Source organism: Heloderma suspectum, chromosome W, assembly GCF_057233095.1.
Source record: "Heloderma suspectum isolate Gila_16-S chromosome W, 16-S_ref, whole genome shotgun sequence".
NCBI classification, from domain to species: Eukaryota; Metazoa; Chordata; class Lepidosauria; order Squamata; family Helodermatidae; genus Heloderma; species Heloderma suspectum.
The window spans coordinates 648,343-671,860 of NC_139475.1; the positions used below are offsets into that span (position 1 = coordinate 648,343).

Below are 23,518 nucleotides of genomic sequence, written 5' to 3' on the forward strand. Positions count from 1 at the left end.
GGGCTGGAGGGAATTTCTTTTACTAAAACTCCCATGTCAAATCTTGTTGAAAACAAATCTTAGTTCCCAGCAGAGCGATTGGAGGCGTTTGGGCCATACTGCTTTGGGAAATGCCCTGACTGGACACTTTCCCTGTGCATAAAAGTTCCCCACACAGCGAACCCCACTCAGCGGCCTCCTTAGGAGTATGGTGCTACACTTTAAAAAGGAGGTGGGCAAATCGGAGCAGATTCAGAGGACAACGAAGATGTTGAAGGTCAGGAAACGAGTTCTTGTGTGAGGAATGGTTCAAGGAACTTGCTGTATTCAGCCTGGAGAATGGGGTATACGTCCACTGTCTTCAGATCCCTGAAGGGCTGTCACACAGACTTGTTCTCTGTTGCTGATCCAGAGGGCTGAACCAGATCAGAAGGGCAGGGTAGGTTTGGGAGGGTAGATTTTGGTGGAACATTAGGAGGAACCTCATGGCAGTAAGAGGAGTTTGATGATAGAATGGATGACCTCGAGGGCTGGCTGAGTGGGCTGTCCCTTGCTGAGCCTCTTCAAGCAGAGGCTGTGCAGCTGTCTCTTGGGGATTTCTTGCATCGAGTTGGAGGTTGGATGGCCTCTGGGGACCCCCTCCCCCCCCAACTCTGCAGCTCTGTGATCCTTTTCCCTGGCTTTCTGCTAGTTTCCATGTGAGCACAAGGCCCAAGTACAAGAAGGCAGGGCGGCCTTCTGACAAATATCCCGAACAAGCTAAATACACTTTAAAATGGGTCCCAAGGGCATCGTTGGGGTGTGTATCTCTCCCTCTCTCTCTCTCTTTGTGTGTAACTATGACACAGAGTCATAGAACCCGAGAAGCAACTTTGCTAATCATATAAAACTGAATAATGTATTTTAAAATGCTTTAAATACATCGGAAGCCTTGGGCTGTGAGAGGAGGGTGGGCTGCGCGGAGCAGGAGCCGGAAAGCGCAGAGCGGCCAGGTGAGCGTTTGGCATCCGTCTTTATGGCCGAAGATGCAGGAGATGACAAAGGGGCACAAATGCAGTTGTGGGGTTCCAGGGGAGGCCACAAGCCAGGCACAAAATTCCTGGATGCCTGGCATAAAGTAACCAGCCCACAGCTCTACGCTGCATAGATCACTGCATGCGTGCGCGCGTGTTTGGGCTGTGCGGGGGACTCATGCCGCTTCTGAGCGCCCCAGAGCCAAGCTCACAGTGGGAGATGTAGAGAGGCCGTGGCTCAGTGGCAGAGCCCTGCTTTGCGTGCAGAAGGTCCCAGGTCTGATCCGGCAGCACCACCAAGTAGGGTGGGAAAGCCCTGGAGAGCCCCCGCCTTCTGTGCAGAGAAGACCGAGGTACACGGGCGGAGGGTCTGACTTGACAGAAAGCAGTTTCCTGCGATCCTGCTTAAATCAGACATTGACTGAAGGACTGCAGACTGAGGGCAGACCTGTCTTTTTCCTGAAAGCTTGGACAGAAACGCTGCCAGTCAGAGCAGGCAATCTTGGCCTGGATGCTTCAGTGTTCTGGCTAGCACAAGGCAGTTCCATTTGTTGAGGGCAGGCTGGAGAGAGGCAGGACACCACTGTTCATGGTAAGATTAAGAGATGCTGAGGCCCTAAGCCATGTCAAGATGCAGAGGTGCTGCACCCTGGAAAATAAAGGGAGAGACATGGATTACGTTACATGAGAAAGGCAGACCATTATATTTGCATATATAGAGAGGGACAGGGGAGTGCGACCCTGTTAATTCTGCTTGATCTCTCATCAGCTTTTGATACCATCGACCGTGGTATCCTCCTGGATCGACTCTGCGGGATGGGTATTGGAGACACTGTGCTATAGTGGTTCTGCTCCTACCTGGGGGGCTGATTTCAGAGAGTAACATTGGGTGACCATTCCTCGGCCCCTTGGCATTGAGCTATGGGGTGCCGCAGGGCACCATCTTGTCCCCAGTGTTGTTTAACATCTATATGAAGTCGCTGGGAGTGGTCATTAGGGGATTTGGAGCCAAGTCCCATCAGTATGCTGATGACACGCAGCTCTGTCTCCCTGCGACATCTGAATCAGGAGAGGTTGTGCAAGTCCTGAATCAGTGCCTAGACTCAGTAATGGGCTGGATGAGGGCTAATACACTGAAGCCAAATCCTGGCAAATGGAAGCCCTGTGGGTGAGTGGTTCCCGGGTCCGGGAGATAGGCTCATTGCCTGTTCTGAATGGGGTTGCATTCCCTCTGGAAGATCAGGTCTGTACTCTGGGGTACTCCGAGATCCATCATTGTCACTGGAGGCCCAAGTGGCGACGGTGGCTCGGAGTGCCTTTTACCAGCTTTGGCCTCTCCTGGACAGGGATAGCTTGACCACGGTACAGGCATCAGTAACCTCAAGACTGGATGACTGCAATGTGCTCTATGCGGGGCTGCCCTTAAGGCTGGTCTGAAAGCTGGAGCTAGTGCAGAATGCAGCAGCTCGGCTGTTGTCGGGAGCTGCCCCTTTTCAGCGTGTAACTCCTTTGCTGAGGGAACTGCACTGGCTGCCTATTTGCTACCAGGCCAGGTTCAAGGGATTAGTACTAGTGTACAAAGTCCAAAACAACTTGGGACCAGGATACCTGAGAGAGCGCCTCCTTCCTTACCAACCTGCCTGGTCACTGAGGTAATCAGAGGGCATGTTCCTGGTGGTTCCACATGGACCCATGGCCCAGTTGGAGTCCACCAGGAAAAGAGCCTTCAGTGTGGTGGCCCCCTTCCTGTGGAATTCCCTGCCTTTAGAGGTCAGGCAGGCACCAACATTGTGTTTCTTCTGGCGCCTCCTGAAGACGTTGTTATCTCAAGAGGCCTTCCTTGCACGACCAGCCATGGTTTGTTAAATTCCACCTTGTTGGGGTTTGTCTTTTTTTTTAATGTTTTAAGTCTTTTAACCTGTTGTTTTATTGCTTTATGTTGTTCACCACTCCGAAATCTTCTGATGTGGAGCGGTATATAAATATTGTAAATAAATAATAAATAAACATCTGCAAAGATGCAATGAGAAACAACAGAATAAAACACTCTTCTTCCAAAAAGGGGGGGGGGCGGGAGAGGGGCCAGGAGGGGATTAGCGGAGATGGCGCCTGGGTGGAACGGGGCCTTAGGGTGGGTGCGTGGGTTGGCTCCCACGGCTCCCCAGGTGAGGCTGGGCAGCCGCAGAGGGTGCAACTCGCCTGGCAGCCCTGGACGGGGGGTTGATGGGACTGGGTGTGCACTGGGATGGGGAGGGCAGGGTCCAGGATCGTGGTGCAGGGTTTCACATGAAAAGCTATGTAAGCCAAAGTGATTCCAATCGTGGTAGAACTTCGTTCTCCCCAGGGCATCGAGAGGCTCCGCGTAGCATGCCGCGGCTCACTTGGCTTGTTCCTAAATCTGGTGCTGCCGCCACCGCAGGATGACCACCTTGGGGTTCATCCCCAGCACCTCCGGCTAAAACACGGGTGGGGGACTCAGACCTGCCCCCTGAGGATCCCCCATGGCCACACCCCCTTCCCCGGCTCCCCCCCCAGCCACTGACCATTGGGTGATTTCATGGCTTTTGTGCAGCCCCCCCTTAAAAGGCTGAAATGCCCCTTTGGAGGCAGACTGACTGGCAGGAGGAGCTCTGACCGACATGAAAGAGAAGTCTGCACTGGGCTTCGAAACCCACAGCACCTTAAGCACCAGGGCATCCCGGATGGGGAATGCTGAAGAAATTCAAAAGACTATCTTCTACAGGTGGCTTTTGTTAGGTTTGTTTGCTTGCTTTTGCCAGCAAGCTTGGTTTAGGCAAACGGGCTGGAATTTTATCTCTGTCTCAAATGTTATTTCTTTATTTTAACATTTTCTACCCCACCCTTCACCCACAAAAGCAGATTCCAGGGCTAAAATTATACAGCAACACTAGAATATAACAAAACCTCAATCCCTAAAAATGAGAGGAATAAAGCCACGATGTATTTATTTGGTTTGTATCCCCACCTTCCTACCCAAAAATGGCATGCAGGGCATCTTACAATCACTGATGAAAACAACAATAAGCAAAGACATTAAAACACAATGAAAAGCATGACTTGTCAACCAGCTGAAATCAGAACACGATGTTTACAATTGCCCAGGCAAATAAAAATGTTTTACCCTGATGCCTAAAAGACTGCAAAGTTGGCACCAGGTGAAAATCCCTTAGGTGAGTATTCCAAAGCCAGGTGCAACCACAGAAAAGGCCCTGTCCTTGATGCCTTCCTGGTGTGCTCAGAGAAGGGCCTCATCCAGTGATCTTAATGCAAAGGCAGGTTGGGATGGGAGGAGGAGCACCTTCAAGCAGGGGGTAGAACCCCTTTCAGCCCGAGGGCTGCATTCCATTGCAGAGAAGCTCTCAGGGGTTGCATTCCAGTGGTGAGTAGGGCCAAAGGGGCAGGGCCAAAATGCCAGAGATACCGAGAATATGAGCCTATTGCAGCCTCCAGCTCTCCCTGCCAGTAACGCAGCCCCTGGAGAGGCATTTCAACCATTTCAAAACTAAACAAAACCTTGGAAACCCCCAAAGCCTGGGGCGGGGAAGGGGTGGTTTTGGCTCCGGCACGTGAGAGCCTGCACCTCTGCCTTGAGGCCTTTGGGACCCGATCCTTTTAGGGCAGAAGGGGAAGCACCAGCACCTTGTGCTAACTGCCACCGAAGCTTTGGTGATGCCGGCTTCGTCCAGAAGCACATCCCGGATAAAAGCTTCCATGGGAAATGGAGTGGCTGCCTGGCTGTGCCCCAGATGCAGCTGGAAACGCCCCAAGAGACTTGGTTTCAAAGCCCGCTCTCCCTTTGGCCAAGAAGCCCCTCCCCACAGCCTCCCCTTCATGCAGTCCCTCCAATTCGCCCCTTTTGGTCAGACAGCGAAGGAAAATGCTCATGTGGCCTAAAAGGCAGAAAAGCACATTTTCTTCGGGAGCAAAGCAGTGTTGACCCCCAAGGGCAATTGTCTTGAACATATTACATGCCTGAAAAGAGGCAGTGGAAGAGGCGAGTGGCATGCGCGGAAAGGAAATGGCCGGCGGTGGGCAGGGAAGGCGGTTGGGTTTCCATGACAGTGCAAATGTAAAGACTTTTTCTTCCTGGAGCCACGAAAAATCCCGTTGGCCTGTCACAACCCTTGGAGTTGAGTCCCTTCGCGGATGCCCCCACAGCTCTCCTTTGCTGCCCAGGCAGAGTGTGCGACGCAGTGACTGAGTGCTCTGTCACTACAGCACACTGGCTCTGGGGTGTCATTAAAGGGCAGCCAACTGTTCGGGATTTAATTGATCTGTGCTGTATTTTTACTGCCAGGGCGGAGGAGAGGTGGAGTTTTTCTGCCTCAGGCGTCAAAATAACTTGATCAGTTGTGGGTTCAATAACGTGCCATGGCTTGCGGGATGGGCGGGGGAGAATGCACCATTTGTTGCTTTGCCTCGCCTCATAAAATGTCTCAGGCCGGGGATGACTCACAACCAACAGAAATGGCTCTTGGAAAAGGGCAGCTGAGGATTCTGATGGGGGAAGCCATGCCAAGGGCATCCATGTCCATGGAGCCACATTTGTAACATCACCAGGCTTGCCTCTTCACTGGTTGGCAAACATCGAACCCACCGAATGCAGCTGCACCTCGCTTTCTGGGTCATTTCTTTGACTTCAGTGGCTTCCTAGCGGCTGCAACGTTGCCTTGGCCATTTTGATATGCTCCGAGCCTAAAGAACGGGGCAGAAATCAATGTTCCACTGGAGGTCAAAATATCTGTGGTGGTCGCCACCAAATACGCCTCAGAGGAGGCCTCTGCCTGTCCGTCTGGCAGTGTTTGCAAGACTTTTCACATTGTTATGGAAGCAGAATTGGGTCAAGGGATGGGATTGCTGTTGTTATTCTGTGTGTGTGTGTGGGTGTGTGTGTGTGTGTGTGAAAGAGAGAGAGATAGAGAGAGGGTGTGTGTGTGTGGCACTCAAAGGTACCCAGCGAAGGAGAAAGACCTTGGATTTTTTCCATGTGGCTGGCAAGAAGCAATGTTGGAGGGGGCCTTTGCAGCCAGGGACAGACAGACAGCGTGATGATGCTTTATAGACTGCCACAGTATTTCATGTCCATGTGTAAGGGCACATTCATGAGTCCCAGGCAATGGCCTGTGGGTACACAATGCAGAAACCTCGAGGCTGAGCTGCTCTGGGGAAGGGTGTCCATGTCTCCTCTTTTACAGAGGACACGCATCAGTTTGGAAGGTTGGGAGAGGACCGTCCTTTCTTTGAAGTCAGCCTCTGTTTCATCCTCCTCCAAGCTGGTGCTGCCAGAAGTTCTGGACTTCATAAGAAGAGCCCTGCTTGGTCAGACCAAGACCCATCTGGACCACCGTTCTGCTCACACTGTGGCCAACCCACTGCCCATGGGAAACCCACAAGCAGGGCATCAGTGCAACAGTGCCGTCCTGCTCTTGTTTCCCAGTACTGCCTCTGATCCCGGAGGTAGCACAGTGCCATCAGGACCAGCAGCCATAGATAGCCTTCTCCTCCTCCTCCAGGAATTTGTCTAACCCCCCTTTAAAGCCATCCAGATTGATGGCCATCACTACATCCTGGGGTAGTAAATCCCATAGTTTGACTCTGCGCTGTGTGAAGGAGGACGTCCTTCTATCTGTCCTGCATCTTCTGCTTCCCAGCTGCATAAGATGACCCCGTTGGGTTCTAGTATTATGAGAGAGGAAGAAAACATCTCCCTCTCCACTTTCTCCACGCCAGGCATCACTTTCTCCATACCTCTATCATGTCTCCCTCCCCTTACTCCCCTTTTTTTCTATGCTAAGCTCCCATCAGGCCCAGTCAGCATGGCCAGCAGTCAGGAATTCTGGGAGCTGTAGTCCAAATCATCTGGCAGGCACCAGATTGGAGTCAGCTACTCTGTTTGAAAGGCTACCCAGTCCAATTCCAGTTTCAAGATCAAGAACCATAAGAACTGCGGCCCGTCACCAGTTAGCTCCTAGGCAAGTCTTCTGCACAATGTATTTGTTTACAGCATTTTTACCCTGCTCTTCAGCCAAAAAAAGTTCCCAGAGGGGCTTGCAGAGATTAATAAGACTATTCTGAGATATATTGTATTTCTACTTAAATTATAACAATTATTTCTACATTTTCATCTATATTATAAATCTGTTTATGCCCACTTTAAATACAAGTTGTTATCCTCTCTTGTGGTGATTTGTTTCCTCTTTTTTGGCAATTCATACATGGCAGCCTTAGCCGCTGGGCCTAGGGAGACCCCCCTGAGAACCCCCATTCCCCCTCCCATAATGGAAGAAAGGAGGGGTGTAAATGTACCAAATCAAAGCCACCGTGAAGTCTCCAGTCCTCAAGGAAAGAGAGCCTGCCTCAGGAGAGGCTGCCCTTCCCTGCCCCTCACTGTGACTGGAACTCGGGGGAAATTGGAATGCAGTCCTGGCCCTGCTAGGTTTGCTTTGTGCCACTCTCTGTGGCCTCAAACTCCCCCCAAACCCACCTTCTTCCCTCCATCTTGCTTTGCTGGGTCTTTGCCTCTGACGTTTGTTCCTCTGAGCCCCCTGCAAGCTCCCCTTGAACAGCTCAGCCCGTTACCCCTCCTACACTTTTGCCTTCGGCTGGAGGAGCCAGTCCATGGGACGGATGGGCACAGAGCGCCTGTTCGACAGCAGCCGGATCCCCGGTATCCCACAGCACAGTTGAGGACGTTTGAGGCCGAGAGACAGAGAGAGGCAGCAGTGTTCTTGGGGCTACCCGGTGGGTCTCTGACTGGACTGGGAATATTCCCCAGTCTCTGTGGCCTCCTGCACCCCAGGCTGGGCAAGGGCATTTCACCCCATTTCTGTCTGGTAATTGTAACGCTCAGGATTTCCAAAGCCATCCATTCCCTTGCTGCCGAGGCATAGCGCACAAGTCACAACGGCCCGGGTGGCTTCCGTGTGACCCACTCCCAAGGGACCCATACTCCGCCTCCCCTGAGACTGCAAACGACAGTATATTATGTAACAATAACCGGAGGAGGAGGAGGAGGAGGAGAGAGAGGAGAGGGAAATCAAAACAGCTGCAACACAAATTCCTGCCTATTCACCTCCCCTCCTGAAAAAGAGAGGAAAATGAATCCAGTGTATTTTTAGCCAGCTAAGAGGAGCCTTTGCATTATTATTTCTCAAGGGTAAGCGCCTGTAGCTATTAATCCATAATCTATAAAGAATGGATTCTGCAAGTGCAGCCCCCCCCCCAACATGAAATCTGCCAAGGATGTTTTGTGATCTGCGGAGATGGGGAAAATCCTCTTTGCTGTGTGCAGCCATGAGAGTGCTTGTTTTCCGGGCCGAGGGAGGATAGATCCCTGCCCCCCATGACACACCCAGGCACAATGTTCCTCCTAGCTCACAAGGCATTGAAATTATAGTCAATCAATCTCTCTCTCTCTCTCTTTCTCTCTCTCTCTCTCAGATTTATGGTATTGCACAGGGAGCTAAGCCAGAATCATGCAATATTTGGGGTGCAAAGTGTTTGGATGTTCCTTCGTGGTGATTATCTTTTTTATTTCTGTCTTTCATTTGAAAATCTATTTTATGAAGTATTATAGAGGTATCTGCAAGATCCAAATGATAATCTATCACCATTCCTAAAAAATCCAAAGTTATCTTGGGGAAATCATGAAATCCCCAAAGTTTGGATTTTCTTTTAAACACCGTAGTTGGTAGATTAGAAGCTTGCTTTTCTTTTTGAAACTGGCCAAAGGAATCCTCATGGGTACACAGAAACTAACTGTCTCTAATGAAGTGAAGCCATGTGTATGATTTTATTCGTTTATAGGGTGCTTCCCAGAGAGAACACGGCTAAGGCAACCAAGGCCCTTCCCCAAGGTACTTACAGTCTAAATTCTGCCAAGGAGGAGAGGGTGGGAGGTAGAGACAGCAGCACTGGATAACTGTCTCTGGTGCACACATTTATGTAGTGGCCTTGGTTTGGGCTGGGGGCTGAGGGAAAAAGTTCCAGAGTCAAGGTCCTCCGGCCACCTTCCAATGTAATGACATCAGTGGGCCTATTTTAGTGTTAATTACTCTTTATTAGTTAACTTGGCATCTGTCCAGTTGCCTTCTTTTGCTCCCATTGCCCTCTTCTGTTCCCTGGGGCCATTTAGCTGTTTTCCTTCCACAGGGAGCCCTTCTGTCATGCTTTACTTGGCAACCCACCCCAAGCCTTTGGGTCAGTGGCTGTTGAATCCATTTCAGCCCAGGGCCAAATTAGGTTTTGGAGAAGCTCTTGGGGGCCACATTCCACTGGTGGGTAGGGACGAAGGCAAACGGGGTGGGGCCAAGGCTGCACCCCCCACACACATACTGTAGCTTCAAACCCCTTCTGCCTTGGGAGGGGCATTTCAGCCTTTTCCAATCGGAGAGAAACAGCACAAATGCTGGGAAACCACCCCATGACCAGTGATGGGTGGGGCCAAGGGGAGGGGGTGTGGCCATCTGGGGCACACCAGAGGACCAGATTTGGACCCCCAGAGGGCCAGATTTGTCCCCCAGCCTGAGGTTGTCGTCCCCCCGCCCTGCTTTTGGTGCAGGCAGGGAGATGCAGGACCCTTGCCACGGCCTTGTTGCTGGGAGGCATACCTTACTCTTGTCCTGGGTTTGAATCCTGAAGTTACAGGAACTCTGGGTGAAGTGACCATGTTATACTAGAGTTCTTGGTTCTAATGGAAGCAAAAGCCAGGTGTAGCCAATCGCGTACCCTGGATTTTAGGAAAGCCAATTTTAATAAACTCAGGACAATGATAAGTAAGGTCCCATGACAAGCGACTGTAATGAAGAAAGGAGTTCAAGAAGGGTTGGCATTTTTAAAAAAGGAAATTCTAAAAGCACAGTTACAAACAATTCCAACAAGAAAAAAAAGGCAGAAGACAACAGAGTTCTGCACCTAGGAAAAAGAAATCAAATGCACAGTTACAAGATGGAGGATACTTGGCTCAACAACACGACAAGTGAGAAGCATCTTGGAATTGTGGTAGATCACAAGCTGAATATGAGCCAACAATGTGATGTGGCTGCAAAAAAGGCAAATGCTATTTGGGGCTGCATTCATAGAAGCATAGCTTCCAAATCCCTGGAAGTACTAGTTCCCCTCTACTCAGCACTGGTTAGGCCTCATCTGGAGTACTGTGTCCAGTTCTGGGCGCCGCACTTTAAGAGGGATGCAGACAAACTGGGGAGGGTTCAGAGAGGGCAACAAAGATGAACAGGGGACTGGAAACAAAGCCCTATTTTTATTTATTTGTTTGTTTGTTTCATTTCTATACCACCCAATAGCCAAAGCTATATGGGCGGTTCACAAAAATTAAAACCAAATGGCACACAATAAAACAATATAAAATATATAGAACATTAAAACCACAATATAACAATACAGTCACAATAAAACCTAGCAGCACTGCAGGAATTTGAAATACAGATTTAAAACAGCAAAGCTAAAAGTCTAGAAAGCTAAAATGCCTGGGAAAATAAAAAAGTCTTCACTTGGCGCCGAAAGGAATACAATGTAGGTGCCTCTCCTATGAGGAGAGACTGAAAGAACTGGGCCTGTTTAGCCTTGAGAAGAGAAGACTGGGGGGAGACATGATAGCGCTCTTCAAATACTTGAAAGGTTGTCCCAGAGAGGAAGGCCAGGATCTCTTCTCGATCATCCCAGAGTGCAGAACACGGAATAATGGGCTCAAGTTGCAAGAAGCCAGATTCCGGCTGAACGTCAGGAAAAACTTCCTGACTGATAGAGCAGTACGACAACGGAACCCATGACCTAGGGAGGTGGCGGGCTCTCCCACAGTGGAGGCATTCAAGATGAAGCTGGACAGCCACCTGTCAGGGATGCTTTGACTTGGACTCCTGCATTGACCAGGGGCTGGACTCGATGGTCTTGCAGGCCCCTTCCAACCTACTATTCTATGGTTCTATGATTCCCACCAGGGCTCACTTGGGGTCGGCTCTTGGGCAGCCAGGCTTTGTGGGATGGCTACATTGCCCCCGCCTGCCACAGCTGTGAAGCCTTATTTCATTCAGGTATGTATGTATTACATTTTTATACCACCCAATAGCCGAAGCTCTCTGGGTGGTTCACAACAATTGAAACCATAAAATATAATACCATAAAACAGAGATGACAAACTACACTATAAAGGTTTAAAACTACAATTTAAAAATAAAACCAAACAGAAGCCAGCAGCAGGGCAAAACTTTAAAATACAATACCAGCTATAAAACAAACTGAAAAACTAAAATGCCTGGGAGACTAAAAAGGTCTTCACCTGGCACTGAAACAAGTGCGATGTAGGTGTGCCAGGTGGACCTTTCTGGGGAGCTCATTCCACAGCCGGGTGCCACAGCAGAAAAGGCCCTCTTCTTGGTAGCTGCTCACCTTACTTCCGTTGGTAGGGGCTCCTGGAGAAGGACTGCTGGAGCTGAAACCTGCTTGGGGGCTGAGTCCAGAAAGAGTAGATCCAGCCTGTGCTGCCCAGGTTTCAATCACGTCTCTTTTTCTCTCTCTTTTCCAGGTGAGTGGGAAGATGGTTGCACGTGCGTAGGACCATGTGCCACACAATGCCATGTTGTCTCCTGCTCCTGGTCTCCCACTGCATCCTCCTGAGCATGACTCCCGTTGTGGCTTGCCCAGCGCGCTGCGAGTGCGTCCCCCAGATCAAGTTGGTCTCATGCCACCGCAAGCGCCTCACCGCCATCCCCGAGGGCATCCCGACGGAGACCAAGATCCTGGAGCTCAACAGGAACCGCATCCGCTGCCTCAACGCCGGCGACCTCTCCCCGTTCCCGCTGCTGGAGGAGCTGGATGTCAGCGAGAACGTCCTGGCCCACGTGGAGCCCGGGGCCTTCAGCAGCCTCCTCGGCCTGCAGAGCCTGCGGCTGCGCCGCAACCAGCTCAAGCTGATCCCACCCGGCGTCTTCAGTAGGCTGTCCAACCTCACTGTCCTGGACATCAGCGACAACAAGATCGTTGTCCTTCTGGACTACATGTTCCAAGACCTGCGGAGCCTCAAGAGCTTGGAGGTTGGGGACAATGACTTGGTGTATATCTCCCGGAAGGCCTTCTCCGGCCTGGTCAGCCTTCAGCAGCTGGCCATCGAGAGATGCAACCTGACAGCCCTCTCTGCTGAGTCCCTCTCCCGCCTCCCAAACTTAGAGGTGCTCCGGCTCCGACAGCTGGGCATTGCCTCAGTGGAGGACCAAAACTTCAAGAAGCTCCACAGCCTCCAGCTGCTGGAAATTGACAACTGGCCATTTCTGGAGGAGATCTCACCCAATGGCTTCCAAGGACTCAACCTCACCTCCCTCTCCATCACGAACACCAACATCACAATGGTGCCCACTGCCGCCCTGAGACCCTTGGTGTACCTCATGTACCTGAACTTGTCCTACAACCCCATCAGCACCGTGCCCAAGGGTGCCTTCAGGGACCTGATCCGGCTCCGGGAGCTCCACCTGGTGGGGGCTCTCCTGGTCTCGGTGGAGCCCCAGGCATTGAATGGCTTGCGGCAACTGCGCCTCCTCAACTTCTCCAGCAACATCTTGTCCACTTTGGAGGAAGGAGCCTTCCACTCTGTCAACACCTTGGAAGCGCTCCGCATTGACCGGAATCCCTTGGTCTGCGACTGCCGCCTGCTGTGGATCGTCCAGCGCCGGAAGACGCTTGACTTTGATGGGCAGCCACCAATGTGCTCCTCGCCACCAGAGATCCAGGGCAATGCTCTGCGTGACTTCCCAGACTCCGTACTCTTTGAGTTCTTCACCTGCCAAAAGCCCAAAATCAGGGACCGAAAGCTGCAGCACGTCATGGCCTATGAAGGACAGGTAGTTTCCTTTGTGTGCCGGGCAGACGGGGAGCCCATCCCGTCTATTAGCTGGGTGTCCCCTCAGCACCGGATGATCACTGCCAAGAGCACCGGCCGGATCGCAGTCTTGCCCAGTGGGACACTGGAAATCCGCTACGCTCAGGCTCAGGACAGCGGCACGTACATTTGCATCGCCAGCAACGCCGGTGGCAACGACACCTACTTTGCCACCTTGACGGTCCGGGGGCACGCAGGGGATGGTGCCCTGTATGCAAACCGGTCTTTGTACCTCAGCGAGTTCAATGACACTGCCCGCAACGAGACGCAGGTCTTCCTGAAGTTCACGCTGGACCTCAAAACCATCCTGGTCTCCACTGCCATGGGCTGCATCACCTTCCTGGGTGTGGTCCTCTTCTGCTTCCTCCTGCTCTTCGTCTGGAGTCGGGGCCGTGGGCAGCACAAGAACAACTTCTCCGTGGAATACTCCTTCCGCAAGGTCGATGGCCCGACCATCGCATCTGGGCAGGGGGGCGCCAGGAAGTTCAACATGAAGATGATTTGAACCCCTGGCGGGCTGGGAGGGTGGGATCCCTGACGAAGGTAGTAGTGGCCGGAGGTGGTGGTGGCCGGAGGGCCCTCCAGGTAACGGCACCTGGAAAAGGAGGGCGAAGGAGTGAAAGCCACCACTCCTCCATCAATATGGTTCCAACCACAAGGGCTTAAAGGCGAGAAGTGAGTGGGAGGGTCTGTCCCGCCACTCTTGCCAGAGACATTGTGAACAATGTTGCTGCCCAGTGCCAGCGCTGGCATGGTGGGGCAAAGGCTGGGGCCCACCACAACTTCTAGAGTTGGCTGCACCGAGCAAAGCTGTGGTCTGTTCGGTGCCTATGTCATGGCTGGTGGTGCCCTCCAATGACGCCGCACCCCCAACCCCGACGCGCGCAGGCAAGAGCGGGGCCGGTATCGTTAACGGGTCGCCATTGGGCAGTGGATGCACACCTTGTGGCGGTGTCACACTGTGGGCCCCCAAGCCTGGGGCTGTCTCGAGGGCTGCAGCGATGGTGATGGGCTTCTGATCTGTTACACTCTTGTGCTCTCTGGACTCTGCATTTACTGTGCTTCCACCCCAGCCCCGCGTTCCCACAACGGACAAGGCATGCACGCACATAACCTGTGGTTTTGAAGTCCTCTCACTGTAGCTAATTTGGGGGGGGGGGATATCAACTATGCATTTCTTAGATACAGAGGGCAGTATGTCTGGGCTTTGAAGACCCTTCATTCCTCTCTTTTTTAAGGGACAATTTTGAAATCCTGGGGTTGAGTTGAGGGGGTTCATTTTTACACCGTTTTCTATCTGTGTGCACGACCGATGTCTTCCTGTCCGGCTGAGGAGGCTCCGGTGTGGCAAGGATGACAGTTACCACCACACCTTCGCCTGTCCCACCAGGCCCGGCAGTGTAGGGGCTTTGGTTGTGGGGGCAGTGCAGTGCCTTTAAGAGCCCTTTCTAGCATTTTCTAGCAGGGGGTGGGCGGGTTGTTGGCAAACGTGAGTCCCAGAAACCTTCCACTGCAAAGCAATAATCGGCGTCTTCCATGCATGGAACTCGCAGGGTGGGTGAGCTCCTCTGTGGTCTCTTCCCCCCCAATACTCAGCATGCAAAAAAGAAAAAAATGCAGTGGCGGCTGCAGTCCTCAGCATCCTTGCTGGGAAGGAAATGCCCCCCGAGTTCAGTGGGACGTGCTTTCCAGTAAACCAGGCTAGACTCTGGGCCAGTGATGGGCACTTGGTTCAGAGCTGCCTTCTCCAACCTAGCACCCTATAATGCCCATAATCCATCCAGCAGAGCTGGCTGGGGAAGCATGGGAGCTGCAGTCCAACGTATCTGGAGGGCGCCAATTTGGGGACAGCTGGCTTAGAGGGAGCGACAGCCATGGCAAAACGCGAGAGCCGTGTTCATTCGCACAGAGACTGAACTGGCAGAGGTGGTTTTCTCACACTCTTGGGCCATGATTGTTGCGCCAGGCCCCAAGTCACCTGGAAGCCCCACCACCAGCCCTTCCACCTCGTGATTATCAGGCCACTTTGCCATTCCTTATTTGGGTGGGCTCGGAGCAAGACAAGGAGCTGCTAAACCACGGCCCACCTGTCCCTCCACCGCAGTGGCCGGCTGAGCCCCAAAGACCAAGTTGCCGTGGCGAAGCCCAGAAGCAGGGCATGACGCAGGCAGAGGAAACCCTTGCTGCCAGGCCTGGGCTCTCTCTTGTTTGGGAGGCCCCGCTCAAAGGGCTGGCAGCTGAAAACAGAGCGAGATCATGCAGCTAGATGGCCAAGGGTCTCCCAGGAAGTTTTGTGGCTGATTTGCTTCTTAACAGCTAGTCCGGGGCCTGGTTCTGGCCCCATTGCCTTCCCTGGCCGCTGTCTTTCCCATGAGAGCCGGTGTTGAGTGCTGGGCTGAGGAGACCTGGGTTCTAGTCCCCACTCGGCCATGAAGCTTGCTGCGGGACTTCGGGCTGGATTTTCAGCCACAGCTACCTCACAGGGTTGTTGTGAGGATAAAAATGGAGAGGAGGAGGAGCAGGGGAGCCGCCTTGGGCTCCTTGCAAGAGGGAAACACGGCAGGATATACATATCATCATAATAATCAATCATATCTTTGGGCTGCAAACCCCAATTGCAAAAAGCCCATGCAGCGAGCTAAAAGGGGCTGGAGCATTCTGCGAAAGAGCAGGGAGCTTTCGTCCCCCTTCCCTCGCCCCCTTTCGCGCTCTTGCCCAGGACAGAAATGTGCAAGGAGATTGCTGTGCAACCTCCATGTCTCTGCCTGCAGAGCGAAGGGTTGTGTGCATCTGTGTGTGTGCATTCATGCATCTGTCCACACAAGCTGGAAGATTTATGCCTGTTCACAGTTATGTCTTATTTGTGCTATGTGAGGTTTCAGCTGACATATTTCCCCGGCATCTGTTTCGCCTTCCACTGAAAACACCAACTGGCAGCTGAGACCGGGGGGGGGGGGGGGATCTTCTTGACAACAGGAAATTGGTATTTTTAAGGAGAGAGCAGGAGCCAGGCGGCCGGCAGAGGAGAGGCAAGCAGAAGTGAGCATTCAGCAGTGGCTGCGTGGCGCCAATTGTATTTGGTGTTTACCTTCCCGAGGAAGGTGTGGGCGTCAAACAAAAGGAGCCGCTCCATCTGTGAACGAAATGAATGCAGGATAAGTGCCATCCTCCCACTACCTTTGCCCCCAGTGGTCTGCGTCGTGGTGGTGGTGGTGGAGACAGCCCCATGGAAGGCCTCAAGCCTGAAAGATTTGGCTGGCTGATGGGAATCCATTTCAGGGTGCTGCTTCTGTGGCCTCCTGGGCCAACAGTCCTCCGACCTCCCAAGTCTTCCCTATCTGCAGTGGGGCACACATGGCTGCCCACCAAGCCCGTGCATCCTCCCACCTTTAGCGGCCTGGCATTGCTTGCCCCAGCCTCCCCAACAGGTGCTAGCTTTGGACTCTAACTCTCATTAGCCCCAGCCAGCCTGGCCAATGGCCAAGAATGCTGGCAGATGTTTTGTTTGTCCAAAATATCTGGAGGGCGCCAGGTGGGGGGAAGGCTGGCTTCTTTCCATTTCTTCCCCACCCCATAGCCCCTCCTCAAGGTCCATCTCGGGTACTTCCAGGTTCCAACTGAGTGGCATAAATGCGGCGTTCAGACTCCCAGCTGAGTCTGACGGAGGATGGCCTCCACAGATGAGCTTAGGCTGCTGCCCACCCCTAAACTGGCCATGGCATAACCTGAAATAGGCAGGAGCCTACAGAATTCCCATTTGCTGCTGCCTCTTCAGCCATTTGACTCTGCTTCTGTGATGTCATGGCATGCCCTTGCCTAGGCTGAATGCACAGGGAAAGATGTCAGTCCTAGAATATGAAAGGCAAGTCCTGGGAGCGGGAGGAGGGGGCAGTGGAGCGAAGAGCATTCCACTGGATGGTGTCTTGGAGATGTGGGCCCGAGCCCTGCTGTTGCCTCCTTTTGGAAATCGTGACTTCTCCACTTCACTTCCCCTGCTTGTACGATGGGCACAGCTCGCAGGACGGTCATTCAAACTGGCCGGGATAAGGAGCATCCCTAGCATGAACCACTGCCAGGCCATTGCAAATCCAAGAGGGGTTGACAGGCTCCTTCCCTTGGGAATGCACACAACGTTGCAAGACCACCGTGCCCCCGAGGTGTAACACATGGGAGTTACAGCCTAATGCCTCCACCGGGCACCATTGTTACGGGAGTCATGTTTGACAGGGAGCCCTTGCCGTTCCCAGATTTTTGCTTCATCCGCCTTCCCCACGAATGGTGCTGCCCAGCTGTTTTGGGAGTACAGCTCCCAGCATTCCTAACCCTTTGGCGTGCTGACTAGTGCTAATGGGAGTTGTAGTCCAACCTACCTGGAGGGCCCCAGGTTGGGGAAGAGTGGTGATGGATAAATTGGCTGTGGGCAAGAGCATACAGAAATAAAGAAGCATCATCGTTTGGTTATGCAGTTCAGCCATTTCCAGAGACAGGGCTCTAGAAAAGGGATTTAAACACCTTTGTGAAATGCCGAAGGGCAGACAGGGGAACCTTTTTATCAGCAGGGAAGCGGACCTTGTCTGCCACTCCCTTCAAGACTTCCTTGTTCCCTCTGCGCTTAGCTGCAATCCTCACAGTATCAGGGGCAGGGGGGAGGAAATACCTTCCCCCAGCAACAATAGATGGTTCCCTGATCTGGACTTCTCCGGACAGCGTAGGTCTCTTTGGACTGCCACTTCAACATACCAACCCCCCACCCCCTGCAAAGGACAGAACCCCTCATCCAGGGAAGGAAAATCACGAAGTCTGAGACAATTTTACACCTTTCGCAAAAAAACTAGAAAAGTAACCAAGCACTGCTGGGAGTAATAAAATAACCACATGCTGTTGGGGTAATCCGCATACGGACATTTGTTGTGGTTGCTGGGATGGGGTGCGGTGTGGTGGATTGGCAGAATTAAAATAGCCAGGACTGCAAATGTTTCTCTTTGTCCCCATGAAACATCTTGTTTGTACGGAACATGCACATTTTTATATGTATCGACGCATGAACAATACAGCAAAGTCATATATCTATATACACACATATGTCTCCTGTTGGTATTTGTTGCTCTTTTTTACTCCCCCCCCACCCACATATTAAAGTGAAGACCTTGGACTAGGGGGTGGGGACCAGACACGGAAGCACCAGAAAGAGCTGAATACTTTTGCAGAAGTTGGGGTCCCCTCCTCAGCGGTTTGGCATCAAAATTCACTGGCCAGTGAAGAGCTGGCAGCAAAAACATGGCAGTTTTAAATATCATTTATTATTTAGGCACAGACACAACCCCCAAGCTCTGCCTTTCTCTGCTAACACCTCCACAAGATGGCTCCAGGCACCTCTGGGTGCACCAGTTTCCTGGTAGGCGCTTGCATGCGCTGAGTTTGCAAGTCTGCCCATAGATTGCAAGAAGAGGAGCCAGCAAATTTAGGAGACGTGCTTCAAAAGCCATCCATAGCTACAAATGTTTCTGTTTCTGCCTCTTTCCCCACCTTTTGCTGGAAGATGCAGCTGGCAAACTGCTTTGCCGTCTCTCCCAGAGGCTTCCCAAGAAGACACAGGTGCCCTCGTGTGGAGGAATCATAGAATCATAGGAGGGCTGGAAGGGGCCTGCAAGACCATCAAGTCCAACCCCTTGCTCAGTGCAGGAATCCAAGTCAGAGCATCCCCGACAGGTGGCTGTCCAGCCTCATCTTGCATGCCTCCAGTGTGGGAGAGAAGGCTACTCTCCATGGCTACTAGGCAAGATGGCTATAGAAGGCCTCTGAACACCAGTTGCTGCGGGGCATGAGTGGGAGGGTGCCGTTGTGCTCCTGCCCTGCCTGTGGGCTTCCCGTTGGGGCATCTGGTTGGCCACTGTGGGAACACTCTGGTCCAGACAGCTGGACTACAGCGGCTCCCTTGAGACTAATCCAGCTCTTCTAGGGCTCGTATGACATCTGCTGTGTCAATGTCACTGTCCGGCAAGGGCCAGGTGAAAGAGGCCTCCCGTCTCAGCTGCTCCCACCCCATGTAAGAGGGCCTTTTGTCCCAAGTGTTGGCAGAACACAGCCCCAAACAAATGCTATCTGAAAACCAGCAAATGGTTCTGAGCAGCTGCTGCCTCTTGCCTTTGTCCCTGGAAAACTGGGAGGCTAGAAAGGGCTCCCACTACCCCGGCCCACTCCTGCAGTGCTGGGTGCCCTTGCACGGGAGTAAAACACTCTGTCCACACCTGGTCAGCAATTTTTAAGCAGGATTATTTCTTAACACCTGCCAACAGCCTAATTCTGCAAGGAGAAGGACAACCGTGGCTACAGAATCTTAAAAAGGGTGTGCGGGGAGGAATGTTTACATCATGAAGAGCACGTAGATGTCTTGGGGGGGGGGGGTGGATATAGGGATCTGCTCTAGATGAGAAGATACAATCATTGCTACAGTTTCACACAACCCCTTTTCCCAGAACAAGCACTGAGTGAGCAAGTGAGAAACTCCAGACTGACTTTTTTCGGTTTAGTTTCAGCATAAAAGTTAGTAAACAAAAAAAGATTGTATCATGCAAGTACAACATAAATGGCAAGTAATCAATTAACTGAAACTCACACCCAACAGCAAGCCTTCTTGTTGAATGTTTTTTTCCTAGGCCTTGACCTAATCCAGTAAACGACACACAGATTCGACCTCGCAGACGTATCATTTCCATCCCATTTAGCTGTTTATTTCTTATTCATCAACGACCTATTCCGCACGCTAGCCAAGTATCGTAGGCTGTTTACCAACACTTGTAGGACTGCAGCCGTTTCCTCACCGTTCTTTTTCACCTGAGAGCCAAAGTGACACAAAGACCCAGGTTTAGATCCAGGACTGGCCTTCCTCGAGAGGAAGTTCTCCCCTTGTGGAAGGTCCCTCTGCCTGATTTTTGGGTGTCCCTGCTCCACAGTGGACCCCATTCAGCAGGGTCTCCTGACTCTCTGTGTAGCATTTCAGGGGGGCTGGAGGAGACAGGGAAGTCCACTTCTGCCAGCGCAATAAATCTGCATCCAGGCCAACATGTTTACATCCAATTTCTCTCACTCCCTTTACAACCAAGAGCGACACCCAAGTGACACAATACATAACATGCCATTGACGAAGCCCTTCCTCAAGTGCCCCTCAGGCTGAGGGCGGCAACGAGAGAGGAGGCTTTTTTATGGTGGCCCCCCAACGCTGCAATGCTCTCCCAAGGGAAGCACGCTGGGCAGCGACCCTGCCACCCTTCCAGCACCAAGCTAAGGCTTTCCTGTTCTCCCAGATGTTGAGGACATTTCAAATCTTTAAAAATATTTTAGTGTTCTTATCATCTTTATTATCTTAGTCGTTGTTTATTATCCTAGTCCCTGCAATGTGATACTGCATCTTATACTATGTTGGCACATTTATTAGTTTTGTGTTGTTTTCTTTTTTATCACTATTGCAAAATGTCTGGAGAGATTTATTTTATGAGGTATTTAATAAATATAGAAAATAAAGGGTTCACAGGGACCTCATACTCCACAATATCTTTAATCCTAATATTGGGAGAGATCCAGTGTGATGGACTGGGACTCGGGGAATCTGGTTCCAGTCCCCACTTGGCCACGAAGCTCCCGGGGGGACTTCGGGCCAGTCACTCCCCTGCCTCACAGGGTTGTTGTGAGGATAAAATGGAGAGGAGGAGGGCCATGTAAGCTATCTTGGGTTCCTTGCAAGAGGAAGAAAGGTGGGATATCAGTGTAATAAATAAAAATAAACAATATCTTTAATCCTAATTTTTTTTTAAAAAAACCCTTTAGCTTATGAGAACAGTGAAGTCACCTACACATTCCCTGAGCATGGATACTTTAAATGGAAGCCTTGACTTCCGCCCCGTGGAAGCGGTAAGCGCGTCCTACAGTCTTGCTTGCAACTTCGCCTTCTCCTGCTGACCCTTTCCCGAGGCTGTTCAGCCCCACTCTTCTTTCTCTGCAGCAGGTGGGGGCAGCACCAGAGCTCTGGGCCCTCCGGGGTCGAACGCCACCCACTGACCCTCCTGCTTTGCCTGTGTGCTGTCGTTGGAGAGCCTGGCGTCTGTTAGTCATGGCAAGATGTATGTTGGAGCAGGGAAGCTGAGGGATGGAGGATGCTGAGACAGAGACCCAAGCCAAGGGGGGGCAGCTGAGCACCGGGGGAAGCAAGCACCTGTGCCCGCAAACGGGAGGAGGCAGAGAAGAATGCCCGTGCGTACGATGAAGCAGGCCCAGGAGCGCCTTTTGCAACAGGCCAGCTCAGTTTAAAGCAATGGAACAAGACCTTCAGAGCAGCCTTCTCCAACCTGATACCCTCCGGATGTGTCAGGCTACAACTCCCACCATTCCCAGCCAGCATGGCCAATGGGCGCTGTAGTCCAAAACATGATATGGGAGTTGTAGTCCAGTACTTGAGTTCTTGGTTCTAAGGGAAGCAAAAGCCGAGTGTAGCCAATTGCGTGCCCTGGATTTGAGGAAAGCCGATTTTAATCAACTCAGAACAATGACAAGCAAGGTCCCGTGGCAGGCGACTCTAATGGGAAATGGAGTCGAAGAGGGGTGGGAGTTTTAAAAAAAGGAAATCCTAAAGGCACAATTGCAAACAATTCAAACCAGAAAAAAGGTGGAAGACAACAGAAGAAGCCAGTGCCAGAGGTGGTGGGCTCTCCACGAGGCTGGACAGCCACCTGTCAGGGATGCTCTGGCCTGGATTCCTGCACTGAGCAGGGGGTTGGACTCGATGGCCTTGTGGGCCCCTTCCAACCCTGCTATTCTACGATTCTCAGCCTGGCGCAGAAAAGGATAGCAATGTGGAGGCGCCAGGCGCACTTCCCTGGGGAGGAGGAGAAGCATTGCAGAGCTGAGGGGTCGCCACAGAAAAGGCCGTGCTTTTCTCTTTATGGAACACGTCCGCGCCTCTCCGATTAAAGACCGCAATCGCATTGCTGGGCCGACGTTTCAATGGCGAGGAAGAGGCCGCGGCAAGCGTGGGAAGCAAAGACAAGGGCGCCTTGTGGGATCGGAGGCGGGGAGATGGCTGGCAGGTGCGGCGGCAGCAGCTGCCTCCTCGGCAATCAGGAAAGGAACTTTTGCCAAGCACTGCGCCTCGGGAGGAGAAGGAGCGGCTGGGTGGGCCGGGGCTCTCCATGCAGGCAGGCAAGCAGTCTCCCTGTGCCCCGAGGGAGCTCCAGCAAGCGCACCCCCTCCACAGCCAGCCACGCAGCCCCCGCCCGCCACGGCTTTCCCTGAGCGCCTCACCAGCTGCCTATGCGCCTTTATGCGCTGGACCTCGCCAGCCCGCCACGCCGCTTCCCGCAGCCATCAGGCCTGGACCAGGGCGGGAGAGGGATCCTTGGGATGGGGGAGCGCTCCTCTCTGGAGTCTGCCGGCCATCCAGCAGGGGGCAAGCGGCTCGTTCGCCCGCTCGCCAGCCTGAGCCTCCTCCCTTCCTGGGCGCGCTTTTGCGCACAGCCGGAGGCGCTCCGGATAGCCGAACCAGGCTGCCTTCCAAAGCCACTCCGACCTCGAAGTGACCAGCAACCACGGCGTGGGGCTCCTGTGGGGCAGGCTGGGGCTTGTGGTCCCCCCGCCCCGCATCCAGTCACGTTGAGAAGCAGAGCACTCCAAAGCAGCCTGGTTATTTCAGCGCACCAGCTAGGAACCCTCCCAACAATACCTGCCCCCGTCCCTGGTGGCAAAAACTTCCTACTGTAACCTGGTGCCCTCCAGATGTGTTGGGCTACAAGCACATCTGGAGGGTCCCAGGCTGGGGAAGGCCGCATGAAAGAACTCTCCACTTGCAGCCCTTTCCTGCCTGGAAAAGGCAAAGCCCCCGACCTCTGCACAAGCTAGAAATGCTCTTTGCCAAGCCGTGGCTAGCCGCTGGCATGTCAGGGCAAAGGAGGACAAGCGATGGTGCCTGTGGCCCTCCTAATATTGGCTGGCAATACAAACAGAACTGAGTTGAGCTGCGTGCCGCAAGCTACCTGCAATGGAGCATTTATTTTGGGGATGCCTTTACCACCGCCTCTCTACTGTGGTGGCACTGCAGAGCTCCCTGGTGTCTCTCCCCACCCCAATCCAGGCACTGACCAGACCCAAATCTCTTCAGGCAGCGGCAGCACCCCATCCCTTGGACTGTGCCCTGGGCACAGCGCCAATGAAGTTGGCGGGGCTATGAGAGCCTGGCACCCACAGTCTACACCGTGCCGTTTGCGCTGCGATCCCATGTATGAAAAGCGAGTGCCCCAGGTCCCAATGCACTAGAGCGGCCCCCAAATTTGGCAGCTGAGAAGCCCCTTTAAAGCAAGGGTTGGCAGCCGTTGGTCTGCCCCTTGGCCCCAAGTGACCTTCAGAGGATTCTGAGAGGGGGAAGAGCCTGGCCAGGTCCAGGGACCACAGGGGGCTGGCAACCCCACTGCCTTTCTCTGGGTGTCTTAGTGAAGAGTGCCTGGCAGCAGCGAAGAGGCCATTTTCCTCTCCCTGGTCAAGGCTGCAGCCTTCTGCATAGCCTGTGCTTAAGCTGGGGTCAGGCGACTGTGGCCCTCCAGTGGTTTTGGCCTGCAACTCCCATCATCCTCAC

General features: G+C 52.7%; 2 protein-coding genes across 4 annotated transcripts in view; one reads left to right on the plus strand and one right to left on the minus strand.

The window, feature by feature from the left end:
* The window catches only part of LOC146333894 (uncharacterized), a 24,634-nt gene continuing 1,116 nt past the window's right edge, over positions 1-23,518 (minus strand). Inside the window, exons 2-3 of one of the 3 annotated variants that reach the window (XR_014786411.1) lie at positions 19,517-19,734; positions 865-1,641 (exon numbers count right to left, since the gene is read on the minus strand). Coding sequence is in view for 2 of the 3 variants with exons in the window: in XM_084825063.1 (XP_084681189.1) it covers positions 1,521-1,641 (121 nt within the window). In the remaining variant the exon portion in view is untranslated. Of the gene's footprint in view, positions 1,642-19,422; positions 19,735-23,518 lie in introns of those variants that run through there. The other 2 variants (XM_084825063.1, XM_084825062.1) reach the window with 2 other exon arrangements.
* On the plus strand, positions 10,261-13,481 carry LOC146333895 (leucine-rich repeat and immunoglobulin-like domain-containing nogo receptor-interacting protein 3). Its single transcript, XM_084825058.1, has one exon. The coding sequence runs from the start codon at positions 11,588-11,590 to the stop codon at positions 13,403-13,405; it is 1,818 nt and encodes a 605-aa protein (XP_084681184.1). The 5' UTR covers positions 10,261-11,587; the 3' UTR covers positions 13,406-13,481.